The sequence below is a fragment of the Talpa europaea genome (genome assembly GCF_964194135.1).
Source record: "Talpa europaea genome assembly, chromosome: 9".
NCBI classification, from domain to species: Eukaryota; Metazoa; Chordata; class Mammalia; order Eulipotyphla; family Talpidae; genus Talpa; species Talpa europaea.
In genome coordinates, this window is record NC_140076.1 from 26,984,525 (window position 1) to 27,005,189 (window position 20,665).

A 20,665-nucleotide genomic window follows, 5' to 3' on the forward strand; every position below is an offset into this window, starting at 1 on the left:
CTCTCTGATCTGACCCCTTCCAGCATCTCCCTTGTCCTTGCCACTCTTTCTCTCATGGGCCTGTGCTCTGCACTCTGACTGTGCTGGCAGATGGAGCCTCGCTTACACCTCCCCATCCTGCCCGCTCCCCTCCCAAGGCGCCACTGGGGGCTTTTCTGATACTCCCCTCAGCACAGGTGAGGGTTTACATCTCTGCCCACTCCTATGCCCCCGGGCAGGAAATGTCCTGTTTATTTCTCGGTCCTTCGTCCACAGTGTTTGGAACGAGCTGGCATATGAATAAATGTGGAAAGAGAGTCACAGAGGAAGGGGGAATCTTCCGACAGCGTCAGGATTCCAACCCAAATCTTCTGACCCTCAGCCCAGGGCTCCTCCTCGCGGCGAGCCACCTCCCTCTTCTTGCCCTGGGAGAGCATTCTTTCAGATTCTGCCCTGGTGCCCTTTGGTCTCCTCTGGCCTTTCCTGGGCATCTCTTTCCTCTTAGCCATTTTTGATCTTTCTACAATTCCAAGATCATTGTCAGTGATAAAGAAATGAAAACTAAACAGTCCCTGGCTCTCTGCCTCTCCCAGTTGTCTGTCAGCATCTCACAGTCGGCCCCACGCCGACTCATCTTTGTTCATTGCTTTTTCCAAGTATAGCTCTCAAAAGGTTTTTTGACCCTCTCCTCATATCATACATCAAAATAGATTCCAAGTGGACTAAAAAGCAAAATATAAAAATACAGCCAAAGGAAATTTTGAAGAAAGTAGAATAAAAATCAGATCCCTGGAGAGAAAATAACTTTCAAGGGATGGAAGTGCTAGAAGAAATCAGATTTGATAACATATGAAAACTTAAATTAGCCACCACAAAAAAAAAAAAAAAAGAAAGAAACACCCTGGATACCACAAAAGTTTGAAAAGTTTATTTAGGAAATATGACAAACAAATTATTACTATCATAAATGTTGATAAGAAAACCATTAGGGCCCCAGTAGATAATGGACAGGAGACCAAGCCAGTCGCACAGAAAGGAGTATGACTAGTAACCAACAGAAACATGGTTAGCCTTCTTAGCAGTCAGGGGGACTCAGGTGGAGGTAAAGGGGTGCCATTTAGCTCCAGTTTAGGCCCACCCCTAGAAAATGAGTTTCAATTCTAATACCCGACCCTGGCAAGAGTGGGTGACAGGTGCCCTCGAAGGGGGAAGCTCTCTAAAAAGGCAATGATGCCCCACCTCAAGATCCATCATCATCCAAGAAAAGGGAAATCTGCACATAGATTTTTATTATCTTTAATTAGCCAAATCCAAATATAACCTCAGGGTTTATTATGTGAATTATGGTTCAACCACTTGATGGACTGGAAAGCGCCACCCAGTGACCCTGCAGAGGTGTGGGCGCTTGGAACCCTCACGGCTCAGTGCTCTCCTGCTGTGGAGGTGAGGTCGGGGAAGCAGCACCTGATTCAGTGTTAGGAGCAAAAACCGGCCAGTGCCTCAGCCCACATCTTCAAGTTTCATTTTCCTCAAGTGAGGAAGATTATACAGAAGCCCAGAGGACTCGTACAAGCTCCCCTGCATGGCTCCCTGTTGGAAGGAGTGAGACCTGCACACGACAGAGCTTGACATGCTGTGTTCATTGCAGGCCAGGAGCACCTCTGCCAAGTGAGGCTCAGTGGCAAGTCTTGCCTGCCTACTGGGCAGGAAGCCCAGGCCTGGGGGGCCAGGTACAAACAAGTCAGGGAGAGCAGCAGCGCCTGTGCACAGGGCGGCAGATGCCACCTGCTCGAGGTCCACCACCCTTGAGAGCTGCAGCATGCAGACCTGGTGTGAAGAGGGTGCCTGCTTTTTGTGTTGTGTTGTGGTGTCAGAGGTGTGTCTGTAACATATACTGAGTGCTGGCTCAGGTCATAGTTGAATGAGCATCGTTTATAGCTGACATGCACCCCCAGATTTATGAGATGCATCCAGGAATTGGCTATCTTGGAAACAGGGTGCCGCTTGATTACTTTGAGTTCCTCTACATATTTATTTCTGTGGCATCAGGAATTACGTACGCCAGCAGGGCATTCTCCTTAAAAGTTTAATCACGTATGTATGAGCCAGTGTTTTTACGTAGTAGAGGTAACAGGCCAATACCATACTCTAATCAAAGAAAGCATCCATTCACATTTATGCAAAAACGTCATAGATAGTAATAGTTGTACATTCAAAGGGCCAGTGGCTCAAAAAAATACTGCATCATCTCAAGTAGAAAACTTGGGAACCCATCCAAGAAGGTCATATAGGAACAGGTCTTCCCTCGTTGGGCTATATATTATAATTCTTTTATCCCTGGTCTTAAGAAATTAAGCTGTAAATTCTAGAGGGTCAGGCAACCTTACTAGCCTTGGTACTCTGGCTACCTAAGCACCGACTGCACTGCCTCTAAGAACTGGACTAGTGGCTGTGGCCATCATCTTTTACCTTTTTTTTTTTTTAAAGATTTATTTATGCATATAAGAGCTGGGGTACAGGCCAGAGGTGTGAAGGGGGTGTGTGTGTGAGAGGATTCACCAGAGACAGAGCGGGGAACAGAACAGGCAGACTGACTGAAATACACTGCTGAGGGGAGCAGCGGGCAAGACAGGAGTGATCTGCGCCATGTGGGTTGCTCCCTGGCTGGCAGGGGATCGAACTGGTGCTGCAGAGGCTGCGGATTGCTTCATAGTGCAGTGCTTAACCCCTTGCACCACTAGGGAGGCCCTTTACCTTTTTAATAATGTTCTTTTCAAAATGAGTTCGTTCTCCTGTGCATGTATGTTCATTAACTCTGGGTGGGGAAAAAAGAAGCTTCCCCAGACTTTTAAATTTGTAATAAAGGCAATTTTTAAAAAATAAAATTTTGCATACCTGAAAAGAAAATAAAAAGGTCTACTACCCCATTTCTTGGCTCCAGGACACTAAACCCTGAACCCTAACTGACTTTCTGTGAAGTTTGGCCAGGTGAAGATGAAGTTTGGGACTCAGAAAGCAGCATTGACAACAATTATGATACATTAAGTGAATTGAAAATGATTACTATAATGTGTGTGGCCTGGGTATGGTACTGCCCTTAGGCCTGGGCAAGAGGGGTGCCTTTCTGTCCTCCAACCACACCCTTTGCCATGGAGTGAAGAGGAATATGCAAGGTCAAGAAGGATTACCTACCGCAGACCCATCCTGGCACATAAAACATGGCTTGTCAGACCATGACCACGGACTGCAGAATTTCTTGCCCTAGCAGTGCCAAGTCCATCTCCATCCTCTTCAGGGTAGACTACACCCCCTGTGCTTGCCCCCAAGCCAGGGGAGGGCTGTTGCAGAGGCTATTCCAGAGTTTGGATGTGCAGGCTAGGGGACCACACGTGTGCACAGTACTTCTCACAGTGGGGTGGGACCAGGCATGGAAGGGCAGGGAGCCAGGCAAGGGCCAGCTTTCCCTCCACCACTATGGTCCAGCCCATCGCCAGGAGTCCGAATTCTAAATTAAAACCTGGCCTTCTAGGACATATTTTCAAGGGAGGGTGGGATATAATTTATTTAATGGCTTGATACCATGAGTTATAACTTCAGATATTTAGAATCTAAAGTGTAGACATGTATGTGGACATCCACTGGGAATGTTGCCCCCGACTCCCACGAATGTGGACATAGTGGCAATGCGTGGATATAGTGGCAATGGCTGGTTCTGAAGCTGGGCAAGCAGGGGACCGATTGTGAAGGGGCTTATGAGCCGGTCACATCACAGAGCTTGGACTTTATTCTGAGGAGTAATAATAGCACAAGCTAATAAGCCAACTTTGTACCACATGTTTTATGTGCCTGACTTTTAACTCCCAAAGCACAAAATACTAAGAAGTGAGAACTGGTCTTCGTTCTCTAATTTAATAGATGCAGATAAGCAGACAAAAGCATACAGAACTTGCTGAGAGACACAGAAGATAGGGTGTCAGGGTTCAAAACAGACCTGTGGAATAGTCACAGCAATCTAGTGAGAAGGACAAAGCTGTGCAGTGGGCCTATGTGAAGTGAAAGGTTTGGTGGTTGCTTGGCCCCTAGGGCTGATGGGGAAGGGGCAGGGGTAGGGGACGGCTCCAGATGCTCTTAAAAATCTTTGTTTGGTTACAATTAATGTTTTGTGGACTGTTGGTTGTCTAAAATATAAAATGTATTTGTACAAAAAGTAAATGGTTTATATTTAACAGGCACTCTTGTATCTGTTGACTGGCTGGTCCGGATTAATCACTAGCTCTGAAATATTTACATCTGTAAAATAGCCTTCCTTTGAACTCTTCTTCATTTTGCTTATAGTTCTCTTAGTATGTCACCTCTCTCACCCTCTTATTTTATGTACTATGCATGCAATATTTTTTGGATATGTCTCCTATGTATACATGGGTAAGGAAAACAAAACCAAAACAAGCCATCTGAGTGGGCAGTGAGAAGCCACTGAAGATTTGAGCCCTGAGAGTGTCAAGATCAGATGTGTGCAAGTGCAGGGGCTGCCGGAAGGCAAGGTGGAGGCAGGGGGACTAGTGGCCGTTCAGTGACCCTGTGAGAGTCAATGACCTGTCCTAAAGCAGTAGTGCAGAGAGCAGGAGTGGACACACCTGCCCTCCCCTTGGCTGCCCAAGGCCCGTCCGTGGTCAGTCTCTGCTCCCAAACTCGTCTTGGCACGTTGACTGCTGCTCGCCAAACAGTGGGAGGAAAGGGCTGCAGAAGAACCCCGCAAGGGTGCAGTGAAGCCACCGCAGGAGCTGGTTGGGAAGGAACTTCTTCCCTAACGCTTCTCCCCCATTGGCTCCCAGCTGTTTAGATGAGTACAGAGCAAATTGCATCAGCAGGAGATTGTCAGCTCCACACAGATGAGCTGGGTCCAGACTTGACTGAGGCAGGGACATTCCTGGAGGAGGAGGGATTCAACAAAGAATGCAGCCCGGGCTGGCCTTGAAGAGTGCTTCGACCATCCCTGGGCCAGCTCCATTGACTGGCTTCGTAGGCTCTGTGTTGGGTCCTGTGGGTCAGGGAAATGAGAGTCTTGGGCCAGATTTGGAGAGGCCTTCTGGGAAGGGCTATATTCTGGCGGCAGGCTTGGCAGTGTCGCTCAGGAGCAGAAGGTCTATGGTGCCCACTGCCCTTCTGGAGGGACCAGAGGGGAAGCTGGCTCCCCTATTTGATGTCTGTCTGAGTACTGGTCCCTCTTGGATCTGACTTTGCTGACCACACCCTCTGTGTCCCTGCCTTGGCTTCCGTGGCTCTCATTAACATAACAGATAAGATTTATGGAGCTTTTGCTATACGCCAGTCCCTGTGCCAGGACCTTTAAAACATGCATCTTCTCATTTAATCCTCAGGAAAATAGGTCTTCTCTCTATTTTACATGTGAGGAATCTGCTACTTCAAAGAGATGATGTGGCAGGCCCTACGTCACCCAGTAAGGACTTGGGATGTGGACCCAGATGAGGACCCCAGTGGTCCAGGCTCCAAGGCCCACGATCTGCCACTGCTTCACATGCTCCCCAGGTCTCACTGTTCCCTCTCCCTCCTCCCGGACCTTGTGTTTCCACCCCCCCCCCTTCCGTGCTGGTGTTCGCAGGGTTCTGTGAAGGTTCTCGTCTCTTCCACCCTTAATCTGAAGCCAGCAAATTGCCTTGACTTCAGGGTTTCTGTGACCTGCGATGGTATGCAAAATGTCATGTGTATGTGCCTGTGTATGTTTTTACAGAAACAGAAACCATAACTTTTATTTAGGAGACAGGCTGGGGTTTTGTTGGTACTTGATATTTTTATGACTGGGAAGTGGCAATGCCCAAATCATAGCTTGATCTTATTATTCCTCCTTTCTCTGAAATTCCTAAGGGGGCTCTGCATCAAGACAATGACAGATGGGAAAAATTAAACAGGAGCACTGAATTGTTTATGTGTGGGTCCCAGTGAGCAAATGCAGGGCTCTCTGGGGTTCGAGACCCCAACTCGGTACTCCTTTCCCCCAGAGCCTCGTCGTTGCTCTCCCCGCTGCTGACTGCTGGCCCCAGGACAGTGAGGGCTTCAGTGCTCAGCACACGGGGAGCAGAGGCAGGGACTGGGGTGCTGGGCTTGGTCTAAGGAGGCAGACTCTGCCTCAGTTTACCCATAGCCCCAAGGAGCAAGGAGTCAAAAAGAGCTGTGTGTGTGTTTCACCCCAGTAGATGGGACAGACTCATTATCCTTAGTTCTGAGCAGTCAGGTGAGTCGTTTTAGTGCCCAAGAAAGAATGAAGATGGGGAGAGGCAGAAGCTTTCCCCTCTCTGCTGGGGCTTTTGTCAGATTCCAGATAATGAGCTATTTCCTGCAGCTTCACATAGAGTCACACATGGGACTTTTAGCTCATGGGAAAAGCCAAGTGACATTGTTTCAGAGGTGGCAGTTCGTGGCTGGAAAGAACTGGATTCTGAAGTTGGATCCAGCAGTCCCTGCCCCGTTTGCCGTGTGCTGAGCATTTCTGTCCCCACCATGAAATGGGATGCGAGCCACCAACCAGAGTGACCCCTCACTGGCCTTGGATCTCCTGAAGGCAGAGGAGAGCTCGCCATCCCCTTGGCTGCGGTCCCCGGACGCCTGGGTGTGCACAGTTGTGTGGTGGTAGTGGCGTGGCAGGAGGAACACCCGCATTGGAGTCACAGTGCTCAGGTTCGGTTCTTGTCACTGCCATGTGCATGACCTCAAGCATGTTGCTTCATCTTGGCTGCTGCATCTGTGAAGTGGGTGAAAGTTGAAGGGCGTTAAATAAAGCAGAGTCTGAAAATCAGCCTGGAGCTTCACACACAGCCCCAACTTCGCCCGTTCCTGGCTCTCCCTACCCCTCCCAAGCCGCCCCTGCACCTCTCCTCTCTAGACATGTGTGGGCAGGAGCCCTGGCTGGGGAACTGTTGGGGCCTGCCAAGCTCTGTAGAGGGGAAGGGGCTGTGCTTCACCTTCCTCTCACTCCACAGCAGGCCCACCCAGGAGGGACCCCTCCCCAGTTCTGCATAGAGCTTGCCTATTTAGCCACCTTTCTTACTGGGTACTGTTACCCCCACCTGACTTGCCCTACACGCACCCCCTCCTGGACACAGGGACATAGGAGAGTGATGGACTGGGGTCTGCTGTGGGTCTCACTGGGACTCAGAAGTTTGCCTGAGGATCTGTCACTTGAATTGACCCTTGGAAGATAGGTGGAATTTGCCAGAAACAGAAAAGTTGCCATGGAGGTGGGGAGACATGAGGAGGGAGGGCTGGAACAGAGAGACTCCATTGGAGGCCTCAGATAAACTTGAGAGGAGCTGGCCACTGGGGAGCTCTGCTGCAGGGCCGGGCTATGGCAATGAATCAGATGTGAGCCCCGGCCCTTGGGGTGGAGGCTTACAAAACACCCCTAAAGCTGACCAGGTAACTCCACCTAAATTATCTCATTTAATACTCACAATAGCCGATGAGGTAAATACTGTTAGCATCCCTGGTTTATCCATCCAGAAACAGAAAGTTCCTTGCCCTGGATCTCCGCTCTGAGCCACCAGAACTGAAGCTGAAGCCAGGCCTCGTATCTTCTGTCTCAGTTCCTTTGGGCTCTGTAACAAAACACCATAGACTGGGTAGCTTATAACAACAGAAATTTATTTCTCACCTCTCCAGAAACTGGCAAGTCCAAGATCAAGGTGTTTGGTGAGGCCTTCCTGGTTCATAGATGACCATTTTCCATGGTGTCCTCTTCATGTGGGAAGGGGCCAGGGGTCTTTCTTGGGCACCAGTCCCATTCTTGTGGGCTCTGCCCTTATGACCTAATCACTTCCCAAAGGCCCCATCTCCTGATGCCTTCTCCTTGGGCATCAGGTCAGGAAAGACACGAGGAACTAGGAGATGTCTTTTTTAAACAAGTAAGTCTTGATTAAACAAGTTGGATGGACCAGGTGGTGAGAGATGGAAAGCCACAAGGGATGGAGGAGCACCAGGAGCGTGGAGCATGAATTAGCAAGTGGGGACTGCAGATACGCTCCGGTGCGAGTGGAGTGGCAGGCGCTGACTGGGCAGTGCTCACGTGAGCTGACGTGTCTACAAAGATCATTTGGGCAGAGTGGCTAGGGAGGCAGAGATGCGCTCATTACATTGTTGAGTGAATGAATATGCCTCCACTCTTTTGTGCCTTTATATCCCAGTCACTCTGCTGGGCTCGGGGTGTTTGGCAGGCAGTAGAACAGATGCTCTGAGTGTGGCGGGAGCCGGAGCGCATGAGTTTGGGCAGAAGGGGTTAATCTGTGGGATCCGAAGAAGCGCAAAAAGAACTAAATGACTGGTAGGTAGGAGAGGATGGGCTGGAGAAATGAAGAAGAATCAAATGTCGATTCCTAGGTTTCTGGTTTGGGAAATTAGATGGACAGTAGAAGATAAGAACTCAGGAGGAAGAGCAGATCTGGGGAAACTAGAAATAATTTAGATGTTGAACAGCAGAGGATTGGTCAAATAAATTACAGGATACCCCTGTGATAAAATTCTCAGAAAACCTAATTTTATTATTTGTAATATTTCATTATATAAATGTATCACTTAACCAAACCTCTAAATTTAAGGATTTTTTCCCCTGGCTTTTCACTTCTATAATAATGTAATAAACCACTTTTTACAAAGCATTTCACTATCCTAATTACATTTAGAAGAGAAACGTTAGAGTCACTAAGTATAAACAACTTTGAAGCATTTGATACATATTGTCAAGTGACATTTTAGGACGGTTGATCATTTGACACTTATAACAGCATAGAATTCTGCCTCCCTGTGCCACCACCAGTACTAGGATACACACGCGCACGCACACGCACACACACACGTTTTAGAGATTAAAAACAGTATCTGATTTTAATTTGCATTTCTTGGCAATATCAAATGAGTTTTTCATGCTTATAAATTTGTTTTTTAAGTGTTATTGGTTGGCCATTCATTTACAAAACTAGAGTGTAGGAGCACATCGTCGTGTCTCCAAATCTGTGTATACTTCACTCCCCTGCCCCCAGGATCTAGTGTCATTTACACCATCATGCTGACTCCCTGACCTTTCCTCTCGTCCCCTTCCCCATTCCCCTCTGATAACTACTTTTCATGGAGTCTAAATTATTTTAGATTCTATGTCTAATTGCTTGCCAGTTCATTTGCCTTGATTATTTATATTCCACAAATGAGTGAAACTATCCAGTAATTGTCTTTCATTTTCTGACTTACTTCACTTGGAATAATCACCTCATCTGTAATGATGAAAAAGGCAAGAGTTCACCTATTAATAGTCAGTAGGCACTTTGGTTGTTTCCATGTCTTGTGAATAATGCTACTATGAAATAGGGGTGCATAAATCTTTTTGTATTAGCCTTTTCATATTGTTTGCATAAATACCTAGAAGCGGCATTGCTGGGTCATATGGTATTTCCATTTTGAGGGTTTTTTTTTAATTATCTATTTATTTATTTATTTATTTATTTATTTATTTATTTATTTATTTATTTATTTATAGAAGAACTGGGGTGTAGGCCAGAGGTGCCGGGGCAGGGGGGAGTGAGAGGATTCACCAGAGACAGAGTGGGGAGCAGAATAGGCAGATCTCCTGAAATACACTGCTGAGGGGAGCAGTGGGAGAGACAGGAGAGGTCTGCTGTTGCCATGTGGGTCACCTCCCTGGCGGGACATCAAACTCAGACTGTAGCAGTGATAGCCAAGGGTTCCTAGGGGTACTAGGGAAGCTCCACTTTGAGTTTTTTAAGGAATCTCCATGCTGTTTTCCATAGAGGCTGAAGCAATTTACATTCCCACCAATAGTGAACGAAAGTTCCTTTTCTCCACACTCTGACCAACACTTGTTTCCCTTGATAGGAGCCTTTCCTACAGGTGTGAGATCTCATTGTGGTTTTATTTGCATTTCCCTTATAAATGATGTTGAAACATTTTTTTGTGTGCCTGTAGGCCATCGTATGTCTTCTTTGGAGCAGTGCCTATTTGGGTCTCTTGCCCGTTTTTTAATTGGGTTGTTTTGTTGAGTTATATGGATTCCTTGTATATTTTGGAAGTTAATCCCTTGTCAGAAATGTGATGTGCAAAATATCTTCTCCCAGTCAGTAGGTTGTCTTTTTTGTTTTTATAAGGTTTCTTTCACGATACGAAACCTTTTTTAGTTGATGTAATCCTGTTTGTCTACATAACTTTTTTGTTTGTCCCGTTCTTATGGAATTTCATTGATTTTTCATCATTTTTAAAAGTATATATTTACTATTTGTTACAAATTTTTCCTACTTATTTTTTTCTCTTTTGCTTTTTAATATTTTTGATATAGCAAAGCATTTAAAATGTTACAAAGTCAAACATTAATTTTGCATTAATGTTAGGAAGTTAAGTGATAAAATATACAGCTAAATTTTCTTTTTTACTTATTTTCAGAGTTGTATTTTCTAGCCTTTAGTTATTTTGTGGATGGTGGGAGGAGAGAAAGTAAATGGATCTTTTTTTCTAATTAGCAAACTTATAAATGTTACTTGCTGAGAAAGACTTCTTGTTCCCATTGATAGTAAAGCTTCCTGCAGCATAACTGGAAAGATGGATGTGTGAATGGGTGCATGGATGGGTGCATGGATGAGGGGCTGGCTAGCTGGCTGGCTGGATGGGTGGGTGGATGGATAGATGAGTGGATGGTTGGATGGGTGGATGGGGATCTGCTTCTAGGCTCTTATTTCATTGATCTTTGTGTTTATTCTTATACATCTATCACTGTTTAATTGCAAATTCATAGTATACTTTTTTTTTTTAAAGATTTATTTATTTATTTATTTATGTATACAAGCACTGGGTACAGTCAGAAGCGTGGGAGGGTGAGAGAATTCACCAGAGCCAGAGCAGGGAGCAGAGCAGGCAGAAGGACCGAGGTACACTGCTGAGGGGAGCAGCGGGCAGCAGGAGAGGTCTGCACGCCATGTGGGACCCTCCTCCGGTGGCCGGGGAGCAGCCGGGGAGCAGCCGGGGATCGAACCGATGCTGCAGAGGCTGCGGACAGCCTCGCAACCCAGCACTCAACCGCTGCGCCACCGGGGAGGCCCTCATAGTATACTTTAATAATTTTTATTGGAGGGCTATTTTTATCTGTTAAATCTTTTGGATGGGTGTTTAGAATCCTTTTGGTAAATTTCAGCAATTCCACTGGGATTTTTCTTCGTCTAAAGTCTGCGTTAATCTGGGGAGGATTGGCTTTGTGTTGTTCATCCTTCACTTTCAAGAGTATGGTTTGTCTCCCATTTCTTTAAAGTCATCCTTTTCTATGTCTCAGTAAGGAATTGTAGGATTTTTACTAGCTCACATTCTGTCTTTATTTTTCAGGTTCCCTTTAGAACAGTTGACTGAGAGAGCAAGGAGAGAGCAGAAAGGAAAGGAGGCAAGCCCAGCAGAGCAGATAGGAGAGAAAGAGAGGATCCTCCTGGGCCCTTCAGTAGCTTTCAAAGGGGAGGAGAGGCAACTGGGTCTTTGTATCTTCGGACTGACCTAAGAACCCCCTCAGCACACTCCAGTCCCACTTCCTGGGCCCCCACCCTTTGTGTCCTTTTGTGTCCTCTATTATAATCTGTGGCCCCACTAAATTCTCAGTGGTCCCCACCACACACAAGTCCACCTGCCGTGTTTATTCCACATGTAGGCCTCATGTACCACCACACCCCCCTTCTGCCCCCCACCCCATTCACCTGTACACACTTTGGGTCCCTGCCATTCACCTAGTCCCATCACGAGCTGTGTGCCCTGCTCATGCCCACTTATGCTGTGTCCACAGAGTGCATCGGATGGCTTCTGGAAATCTGTGGCCACTCGAGTGCCCAAGGAGCCCCCTGAGATTCGCATCCTCAACCCATATTTCATCCAGGAGGCCGCCTTCACCCTCATCGGACTACCTTTCAACAATGGCCTCATGGGCCGAGGGGTGAGAGAGCTAGGCCCTGGGAGAGGGGGGAGGGTACCTGGGTCAGAAGTGCCTGGGGAAGGAAGGCCAGGGCAGCAGGGTGGGGGCAGAGGGCTTGGAAAGAGCGCTCTGGGAAGCTTAGGCAAGGGTCTCCGCTTCACTCAGCCCTCCCTTTCCCCCTCCCTCCTCCAGAATATCCCGACCCTTGGCAGTGTGGCAGTGACCATGGCACTACACGGCTGTGATGAGGTGGCAGTTGCAGGCTTTGGCTACGACATGAGCACACCCAATGCACCCCTGCACTATTACGAGACCGTGCGCATGGCCGCCATCAAAGAGGTGCGGGGCTGGGCAGAGGGAGGGCGCGCTTCAGGCACAGGACAGGCTCTGGCTGAGTGAGCACAACCGGATTTAAAGGGATGAGCCACTGGCTGGTCTGGCTGCCCAGAGATCCCCAAGAAGGCCCTGCCCTACTCTCAGCTGAGTCATTGGAGGGCCCTGCCTCCTGCAGGTCTCACCACCAAGCGGCCCCTGTGCTTCTCTCCCCAGGGCGCCTCTGAACCTGGTGCCCCCTTCTTCTAGACCTTCTCCACGGCCCGTGTTCTTCCTGCCCTGGCCCTGGCCCTGTGCCTGCCTCCTCACTCTCCCCAACCCAGAACCGTGCTTTCTACCACAATTCTCCCTTTCCCCAGGGAACTTCCTTGCCCCCTCAGAAAATCTGCAAACTTTGCCTTTCAGTCTCAGCACACCCCCTCTACCGCCCTTCCCTTCGCCGTGGCCAAGCACTGAGGCGTTTTATCACCCACAGTTGCTTTCGGGTGGTCCATATGTCCAGGTCCCTTAAAGCTCAAGAGACAGTGAAGGTCCCCCAGATTTTAGCTTCTCCCAACTTCTCTCCCTTCATATCCCAGAGCCCATGGGGAGGCCTGAAGCCCTTTTACAATACCTTGGCTTCGGCCACTTGCTGGCGCCTGGCAGTCTGGACTAGAGCTTTCAGTAGCCTCTCCACTCCTACATCTGGGTGGCTCACCCAGCTGTGCTGAGTCATAGTTCTATAAATGCAGGGGTTCTGATCCCAGCTAGCCCTCATTCCTGCTTTGCCGTCTTTTTATATGCCCTCACTAACCCCACACACTGTTCCAGAGCCTTCCACTTCCTGAAAGCTCCCACCTCTCTCTAGTGAGAAAACTTCCATGCCTGCTGGGCCCTCTCCCAGCACTCCTTTCTCCCACGTGGCACTTCATCCCTCACAGCCTGACCCTCCCTTTGCCTGACATGATTCCACCAAGCTCCCCAGGGATTACCTCAAGCCTGCCAGATCCAATGGACACACATAAGTCTCCCCTTCCTGATCTCTCAGTAACGCTTTCTATGTTGCCCATTCTTCCTCTCCAAAACCCTCTGACTTAGACTTCCGAGGCGGTGACCCCAGTGTTCCTCTTCTTGCACTAGCCATTCTCTTTCTCCGTGTCCTTGATTTCAACCCACCCCTTAAGAATCAGCATTAGCTAAGCCTCCAGTCTGGACAAGCTTCTTCTCGCGCTACGTGTTCTCCGGGAGCTCTGCATCCCCTTCCATGACTTCAGTGACCGTCTGTGTTGTTTTACACTTTTTTGGCTCATTCATGAGACCACGGAATTAGGGATTAGGAGTTAGTTCAAAGATATGAGAGAGAGTTGGGGATCCCTAAGGAACACAGAAACAGCCTTACAGCTGGACCTCCTGCTGCCTGGAATGAGGTTCAGGAGTGGGAAGATCATCCCAGGTCTAGGAAAGTTCCAGAATTGTCCATCCCCCTCCACCTGGCCCAGCCTCCCTCCTTATTACTGGGATCCTGTAGGGCTTTTCACTCCCCCCCACTCCCCATGTATCTTCTTGCCTCTTTGGTCCCACCCCCTCCCCTAGCAACCCCTCCAGGCTGCACTCGTGGCTTTTACCTGCCTTCTGTTTACTTATATCTTGAGTCTCCTATGTTTTTTGTATGTAAACATTTTGTGGAAGTTTGAGCCTGAGGGTGAGAAACTGTAGGTCCTACCTAGACAGTAGCCAGATCATGAAGGGTTTTCTCTGCCATAAGGGACTTGAACTTCACTCTGAAGGCCCTAGGGAGCCACAGGAGAACTTTAGGCTGGGAGTATCATGTGGTAGGGTCACTGTGACCCCGTGTGAAAGAGAAGGGAGCAAGGCAGGAAGAGAAGCTACCTGGGAGGCTGTCCCAGCAGTCTAGGCGAGAGAGGAAGACTGCGGACCGGAATTGTTCAGTGATGTTAGGAAGACAGGTAAGAAACAGGACTCTAAATGGACACAGCCTGGGGATTGCCTCCATGCAAGAATGAGGTAGAAGGACTCCACCTGCCTTATCTCCATTTTCAAGCTACTGCCCCCCTTGTCCTGCAGAAGCTCCTGCCTCTGAGGTTCATGGGAAGTGCTGTGCTGCCTCCATGCAGAGGGCTAGAGAGCACAGGTGTCAAGTCAAATCTCTGTGCCTTCCTTTCCTTATCCCTGATAGGGGTAATGATCCCTTCTAGATTGGGAAAGATTCGAGCTAAAGCCTAGCATCTAGTAAGCACTCATAGGTGTTAGTGCTGGTGTCTGGGTTTAGAATCCCTGCCGTCATCTTGGTGTCCTCAATAGGCAAGTGAGTCATTCAGCACCCTGGCCTCACTGTTTTGTCCCCTCCACTTGACTGACCAGCATCTTCTCTGGCCCTGAGGGAGCGTGTAAGAGTATGGGCTGCGAGAACAATAGAGCAAGGATGGAATGCAAGGAGGAGGGAGTATGTAAGGGATGTCAAAGGAATTCAGCAAGGAGACAAGTGAAAATAGAGAAGAAGTAGGAAGACTCCAGGCATGGAGCCCAAAGGAGCCCTATTTCAAGGAGACAGTGTCTCCCCCTCAGGTGCCTCAGAGGAGTTGAGTAAGGTGAGGGCTGGGAAGTGACTGAGATGCAGCAGTTAGGAGACCCCACTGCCCCTGGTGAGAGTGGTGTCAAAGGAAAGGTGGCACAGCACCCAGGGGCTCATATGTGAACAGGAGTCCAGGCCATGTGGGGAAGTTGAGACGGAAGGGAGGAGAGGAACTGAGTGGCAGGCAGCCGGGGGGAGGGTCCCGTGGGAGTGCTGGCAAAGGGAGCTGGGAGTTGTGAGCACAGCCGCTGGCTGATTCAGGGCAAGCAGACATGGGGGAGATTTCCCAGGGAGACCTGGGGGTGCCCTTGCTTAATGAGAAGGTGAAGAAGTAGGAACCCTCCAGAATCGGGTTCCAGTGAGACCAGGGCCCAGGACTATGAGAATCTGGTCCCGGCCTGAAGCCAGCATGGACAGCAGAGTGCTGAGGGCTCTGGAAGGCACCTGTGCTGTCTGCACGGGAGGAGGAATCAGGGAAAGTGCACCAGAGAGAGAGCTACCTCCCAGGTTTGGCTTTTTTTGTTTACTCTTTTTTTTTTTTAAAGAGAATTGCTAAACATATTCATCAGTATGGTGAATAATACAGTGCACTCCCACTTCCGGGACACCCCACCCCCAATTATCAACAGGTGGCTAGTTGTCGCTCTTCTTCTTCTCATGCTCTCATGCTCTCCCTTCTCACTGATTTATTTGGAAGCAAGTCTCAGATAGCATATCATTCCAGCCATAAACATTTCAACAAGTTTCTCTAAACGAGAAGGGCTATGTTTTTATTGTCATACCAAAAAACATGAACAGTAATTCCTTAATGTCATCAAATAGCCAGCCAGCCGCCTGCCGTCCTTTTGATTCTCAGAGGCTGCCAGTGGGCATTGCTGAAACTGGCCCCTTAGATTGGTTATTTCTCCCTGGAGATGATGAAGGAGGGAGGAGTAAAGAGTTGTATGAGTTTCCACATTTGCTTGAATCTTGGCCCTGCTGTTCCTGCAAACCTCCATTTTTTTATCCTGTTTTATTTGTTCCCCAAGTGAATAAGCTCCATGGAGATCCACCAAGATCACTCACCTGAAAAGGAGGAGTATTTCTTGAGAGCCAGAGAGTCCCTCCAGTGACAGCCACCCAGCCGGTGCTTGCCTTTAGCCAAACCTTCATTTTCTTGCCTGTAAAATCTAATTTCGTTCAATGTAAAGTTGGGGAACACCTACTATTAAATAGGTAGCCCCTTCTGTTAAATAAAAATCCAACCAAGTTAGTTTTAAAGATCTAATTGGCTTTATTAAATAAAGCAAGTGGAAAGGCACTACAAAAAAATTCTTCAGACCTGTTTATTTTTTTAACACTTCAAAGAGACAGTGAGCCAGATGCTTGACTCTTGAAGGAATGAGTGCAAATCACCTGGGGGTCTGTAAGAGGGAGGGGCAGTTCACAGGTGGCAGGGTCTGAGTACAGGAACCCCAAAGGAGCTGGAGGTTCCAGAGAGCCTGCAGGGATAGTTGTGTAGTGCAGCAATGGTGGGAGGCACCTCTAGGGGCTGGGTACTCTGAGGAAGAGCCGGGCGGGGGGATTAGAGTTGCCACTGGGAGCGTGTGTGTCTGGGGGATACAGTCCCCAGGGGGAGCCAGGTTTGTGGTTAGCATGAAAAGTTGAAGGGAATGGTCAGAGGATAGAAATAGAGGGAATTTTGCCTGAGTTTCAGATAGAAAAGATTTGGAAGGTTGGAAAGAGTTGACTAGATCAGGATAAGTTGCTGACAGAGCCCTAAAATTCTACATCAGTAAATAGTGTTGGTAAATGTCAGTTGAACACAAACTATGATAAGGCTGTTGGCTTTCCTTCATTCTCTCGATCCTCTTTCATTCTCTGAAAGACTTAGTCGTCAGCACTTCCTGGTGAGAGCACTAGGATAGAAAAGAAGCTGGGCCTGGGCACAGCCTTCCCCAGGAAAGCCCTGGAAGGCAGCATCTTCCCTGTCATTTCTACCAAATAGTAAGACTAGCCTCTTGTCTTCAGGCCCCTGGCTCTGATCTGCAAGGCAAGGTTTCATCAGCTGCCCCAGGCCTGACAGTGCATTGCATCAGGACAGAGTGTGACTAAGCCACCCCACCCTGGGCCGGGGCTGGACCTCAGTGACTCACATTGCCTGTCCTCAGGTGCCTAGGACCTAGGTGCCCCATGGGGGTTGGGGGGCTGGAGTCTGTAGGAACAAGTCTGGAAAGCTTACATCTCCTAAGACTTGGAAGAAGCGAAGAGGCACAGTCCCTCTGGGATGGGGAAAGGGGCTAGAGAGTTACTTTCTCCAAATCCTGGGCAGGGAGGGTGATGAGCCGAGGCACTTCTAGAGCATCATCATCATTGTTGGCACATCATCATCATTGTTGGCACAACTGACAAGTGTCTGATTTCCCACGGTCACAGAACATCGAAGGGAGGTGGTCAGGAGGTGCCTGTGAAGCCCGGGGAGAAGGTGCATTAAAGCTTGCAGCAGGGCAATGGCCCAGCTGCCCGTCTGACGGCTTCTCCCTCTCTCCCCTTCCAGTCCTGGACGCACAATATTCAGCGAGAGAAAGAGTTTCTGCGGAAGCTGGTGAAAGCGCGTGTCATCACTGATCTAACCAGCGGCATCTGAGGGGGGCCCAGCACGCGGCCACAGAGTCCAGGCACCAGGAGCAAGCAGCAGTCACCACCATCTGCCATTTCATTGACCATGGCCTGGCTCCTCCTGAGAGGCACGGGAATCTTCAGGCCCAGAGAAGGACAGTGCCAAGTGACCCCAGGGGTGGCAAGGCCTTGGGGAGCAGCCAGAGCTGTGTCTGCTCAGGCACCAGCATTGGGCCTCCCGCTCAGCCGGGCCCTTGAAGCCAGAGGGCCCGGAGGCCTCTGGCTGTGCCCCGCAGGCCCAGCATGCAGGAGGTGGGACGCTTGGCAGTAAGGCTGCTGCCAAAATCATTTCTGCAATCAGTGTTTGGTGTATTATCATTTTGTGAATTGGGAGGTGGGAGGGAGGGGAGGGATAATTTATTTTTAAATAAGGTTCTAGATGTCAATTGGTCCACTGGCCACACAGAAGGAGGCCCCCTCGAGGCCAATCAGGCAGTGGTTCCAGTGGTCTCCCCGTGGGGTGGAGGTGCCAGGATTAGCCTGTACCCTACTCCGGGCTACAGGGAGGGGGCAGGATCTCACAACAGGCCCTGCCCGCTCAGGACACTCTTGATCTTTCTTGGAGAGATGATGAGGTATTCCCACTCAGCGGTCCCTAGCTGCCCCACAGGGGAACTCTGCAGCCATTCTTTAAGTCAATAAGATGGCCCCTGGGCTGGAGCAGAGTGAACTTCAGAATCAGGAGGGGAGGCCTGGCCTGTCCCAGTGGGAACTGCCTCGCTCTCCAGCTGCAGCTGATCCACAGGACAATGCCCCAGGCCCAGGCTGACCAACTTGGCAGCTCCTCTGAGGTTCAGGAGTGAGATTGCCAGGTCTGCCTTCAGCCTGGACCTGAGGGAAGTGAGGCTCAAGACCCTTACCCAGGCTGGGCAGCCATCATGGAAGCAATAAAGCTCTTCCCTGAACCTGGCCTCCTCTTGCTTTCTCTGACTTTCCTGTAAGAAACAGCAGTCTGGGGCCTCAGCTACACCCAAGGGCGATCTCCCTGGCCCACAAATTCCTAGGTTCTTTTATGAGAGTCAACGGCAAGGCCTGGGTAGCCATACGAACCTTCTCGAGCCTGTCCTGCCCCATGCAGCCTTGCATCACTTTGCCTTCACAGAGGCAGACATGGTGTGCAGTGTACCTGAGTTTACCCTGGTGCCTCTTAAAGGAGCCAGAGGGTAGGGGACTGAAGCCCACAGCCCTAGCTCAGTCCCCGCGTCAGCATGGCCCCAGCTGGGCAAGAGCCAGAGATTCCTGCCAGCATGGGAAAGTCACCGCCAAGCTCCCGACCCAGGCCCGCAGACCTTCCCCACTCCTGGCTCAGCCTTCGCAGGGACAGCCCTGCCCCCACCCTCAGCACACAAGCCCGGCTCTGGGCACCAGCTGGCAGACTTCAGAAAGGACTCTCCTGCCACTCACCCCCTCAGAGCCCTGGAATTGAGCCCTCTTTTCCCGAGCACAACAGGCCGGAGAATGGGTCCAACACAAATGCACCTGCAACCAGTAGAGTGAGCTTCCTGCCGGAGCTCCACCGGCCGAAAGTGGGGCTGCCCGGCCCCACCCAATCCCAGAGTGCTAGCAGCCCTGGGCCCTCCACTAGGGAGCCAGAAGGACAGTCCTGGCCATCGCGAGGACCACTGGCTTCCCGCCTGCCCCCGACTGCTGCAGTGTGTCCTCGGGCGGAAGCCTTCTCAGCTGAGGGGGGAACGCAGCCTTGACTGAGGGCCAGGTAACTCAGGGGCTCCGCTGGGATTCTGAAGCAGGACTGCCCTGGTGCCCCGCTCCTCATTGCAGCCCAGGGAATGGCACCCACTGCAGTGACCATAAGAGGCACAGGCTGCGAGGCCAGGGAGCCACCCTCACTAGGCAGTGGTCGTGGGGGCAACAGAGGGTGGAGAGCAGCTTGCTACTTGGCCTCCTGTCCCACAGGGACCCTGTCAAGCCTGCGGACAACTTCCACCACCACCAGTACTTCCCTGCACATGTGTGCACACACACACACACAACTGCAGGGACCTGCTTGCCCAAAGCTGTGGTTCTCAGCCCTGGCTGTCTACCAGAATCACCTGTGCAGATTCAGAAACTGCACATGCCCACCCCTAGATTGTGCTTCAGGTCTGGGGTGGGGCCGGGTTGTGGGTGGTTTTAAAAGGTCCACAGGTGGCTGTGATGCACAGCCAGGGATTAGCTGGTCCACACACGTTCCCTGAGCACTCACCCCACCCACGGCTCCCAACTGTCAACTGGTGGATAATTCCCAAATTGCCATCTCCAGCCCAGCTCTCTCCACTTAGCTCCAGGCTACAAGTCAATTGCTTCCTGAACATTTCCACCAGCATTAGCCACAGCACTTCCCACTCAACATGCCCAACTCTGACCTCATGAACTCCTACCCCGACAGAGAGGCCCAGCTCCCAGAAAGCGTCCCCTCCACCGGGGCGCGCGGGCCACAGACACGCCGTCGTCCACCCCACCTCCTCACCCCCCCCAATCAGGCATCTACTGAGTTTTCACAAAGGTGTAGTCCTGGAAGAGCCCGTGTAGCCCCATGCATGCCCCACAACCCCTCCCGACAGCAGCCCCCTGGCCACCCCAGTCCTGCCCACACCTCGCTACTGCAGCCAGAGTGAGTGCCCGAATGCCATCACGCCATCACACCATCACACCACCCCCCTGCCTGAAACGCCTCAGCGGGCCCCGTGTCTTTGGGATGAAGCACAGACTTACTAGTATGACACAAGGATCCGACCTTTCCGTCCCTCTATCCCTGTTACCCACCCACCTGCCATCCCACCTGCCCAACTGCCAGAAAGTAGGCATCAGAAATACAGCCTCCTGCTCTGACCTCAAGATCAGAGCAAAAGTTCCTGCTCTGTGACCCTCCCCGTCTTCCCCTGCTTCAGCTCTCAGCACCCACTCCTACCAGCACTGCCCTCAGGGTGCTGGGCAGGGTGAGCGGTGGTGTTTGCGGGGGAGTCTCGGCCCTAGGCCTGGCGGAGGGGAGCGCGGACGGCCAGCGGAGGCTCAGACCTTGAAAGCCCCAGCGCAGAGCCTGATGGATCTGAGTTCGACGGGTCTGTCGAGAGGAGAAACTAGTGGCGGAGCAGAGAGCAGTCCCTGCAGGGCGGCCGGCCGACCCTGAAGACGGCTGGAGTCCGGGGGGCCGGCAGCCCGAGCCAGGG

The 20,665-nt window shown here is 50.4% G+C and overlaps 1 protein-coding gene across 11 annotated transcripts in view; it reads left to right on the forward strand.

Annotated features, from left to right (window-relative positions):
- ST3GAL3 (ST3 beta-galactoside alpha-2,3-sialyltransferase 3) overlaps positions 1-17,466 on the forward strand; it is a gene marked incomplete at its 3' end in the record, with an annotated part of 165,599 nt that extends 148,133 nt beyond the window's left edge. For 3 of the 11 annotated variants that reach the window (XM_084243587.1, XM_084243592.1, XM_084243590.1), the window contains 3 exons: positions 11,810-11,956; positions 12,128-12,274; positions 17,377-17,466. In XM_084243587.1, the coding sequence (XP_084099713.1) occupies positions 11,810-11,956; positions 12,128-12,274; positions 17,377-17,466 (384 nt within the window). The remainder of the gene's footprint in view (positions 1-11,809; positions 11,957-12,127; positions 12,275-17,376) is intronic. The other 8 variants (XM_084243593.1, XM_084243594.1, XM_084243595.1 and 5 more) reach the window with 4 other exon arrangements.
- Between the last annotated feature and the right edge of the window lie 3,199 nt (positions 17,467-20,665).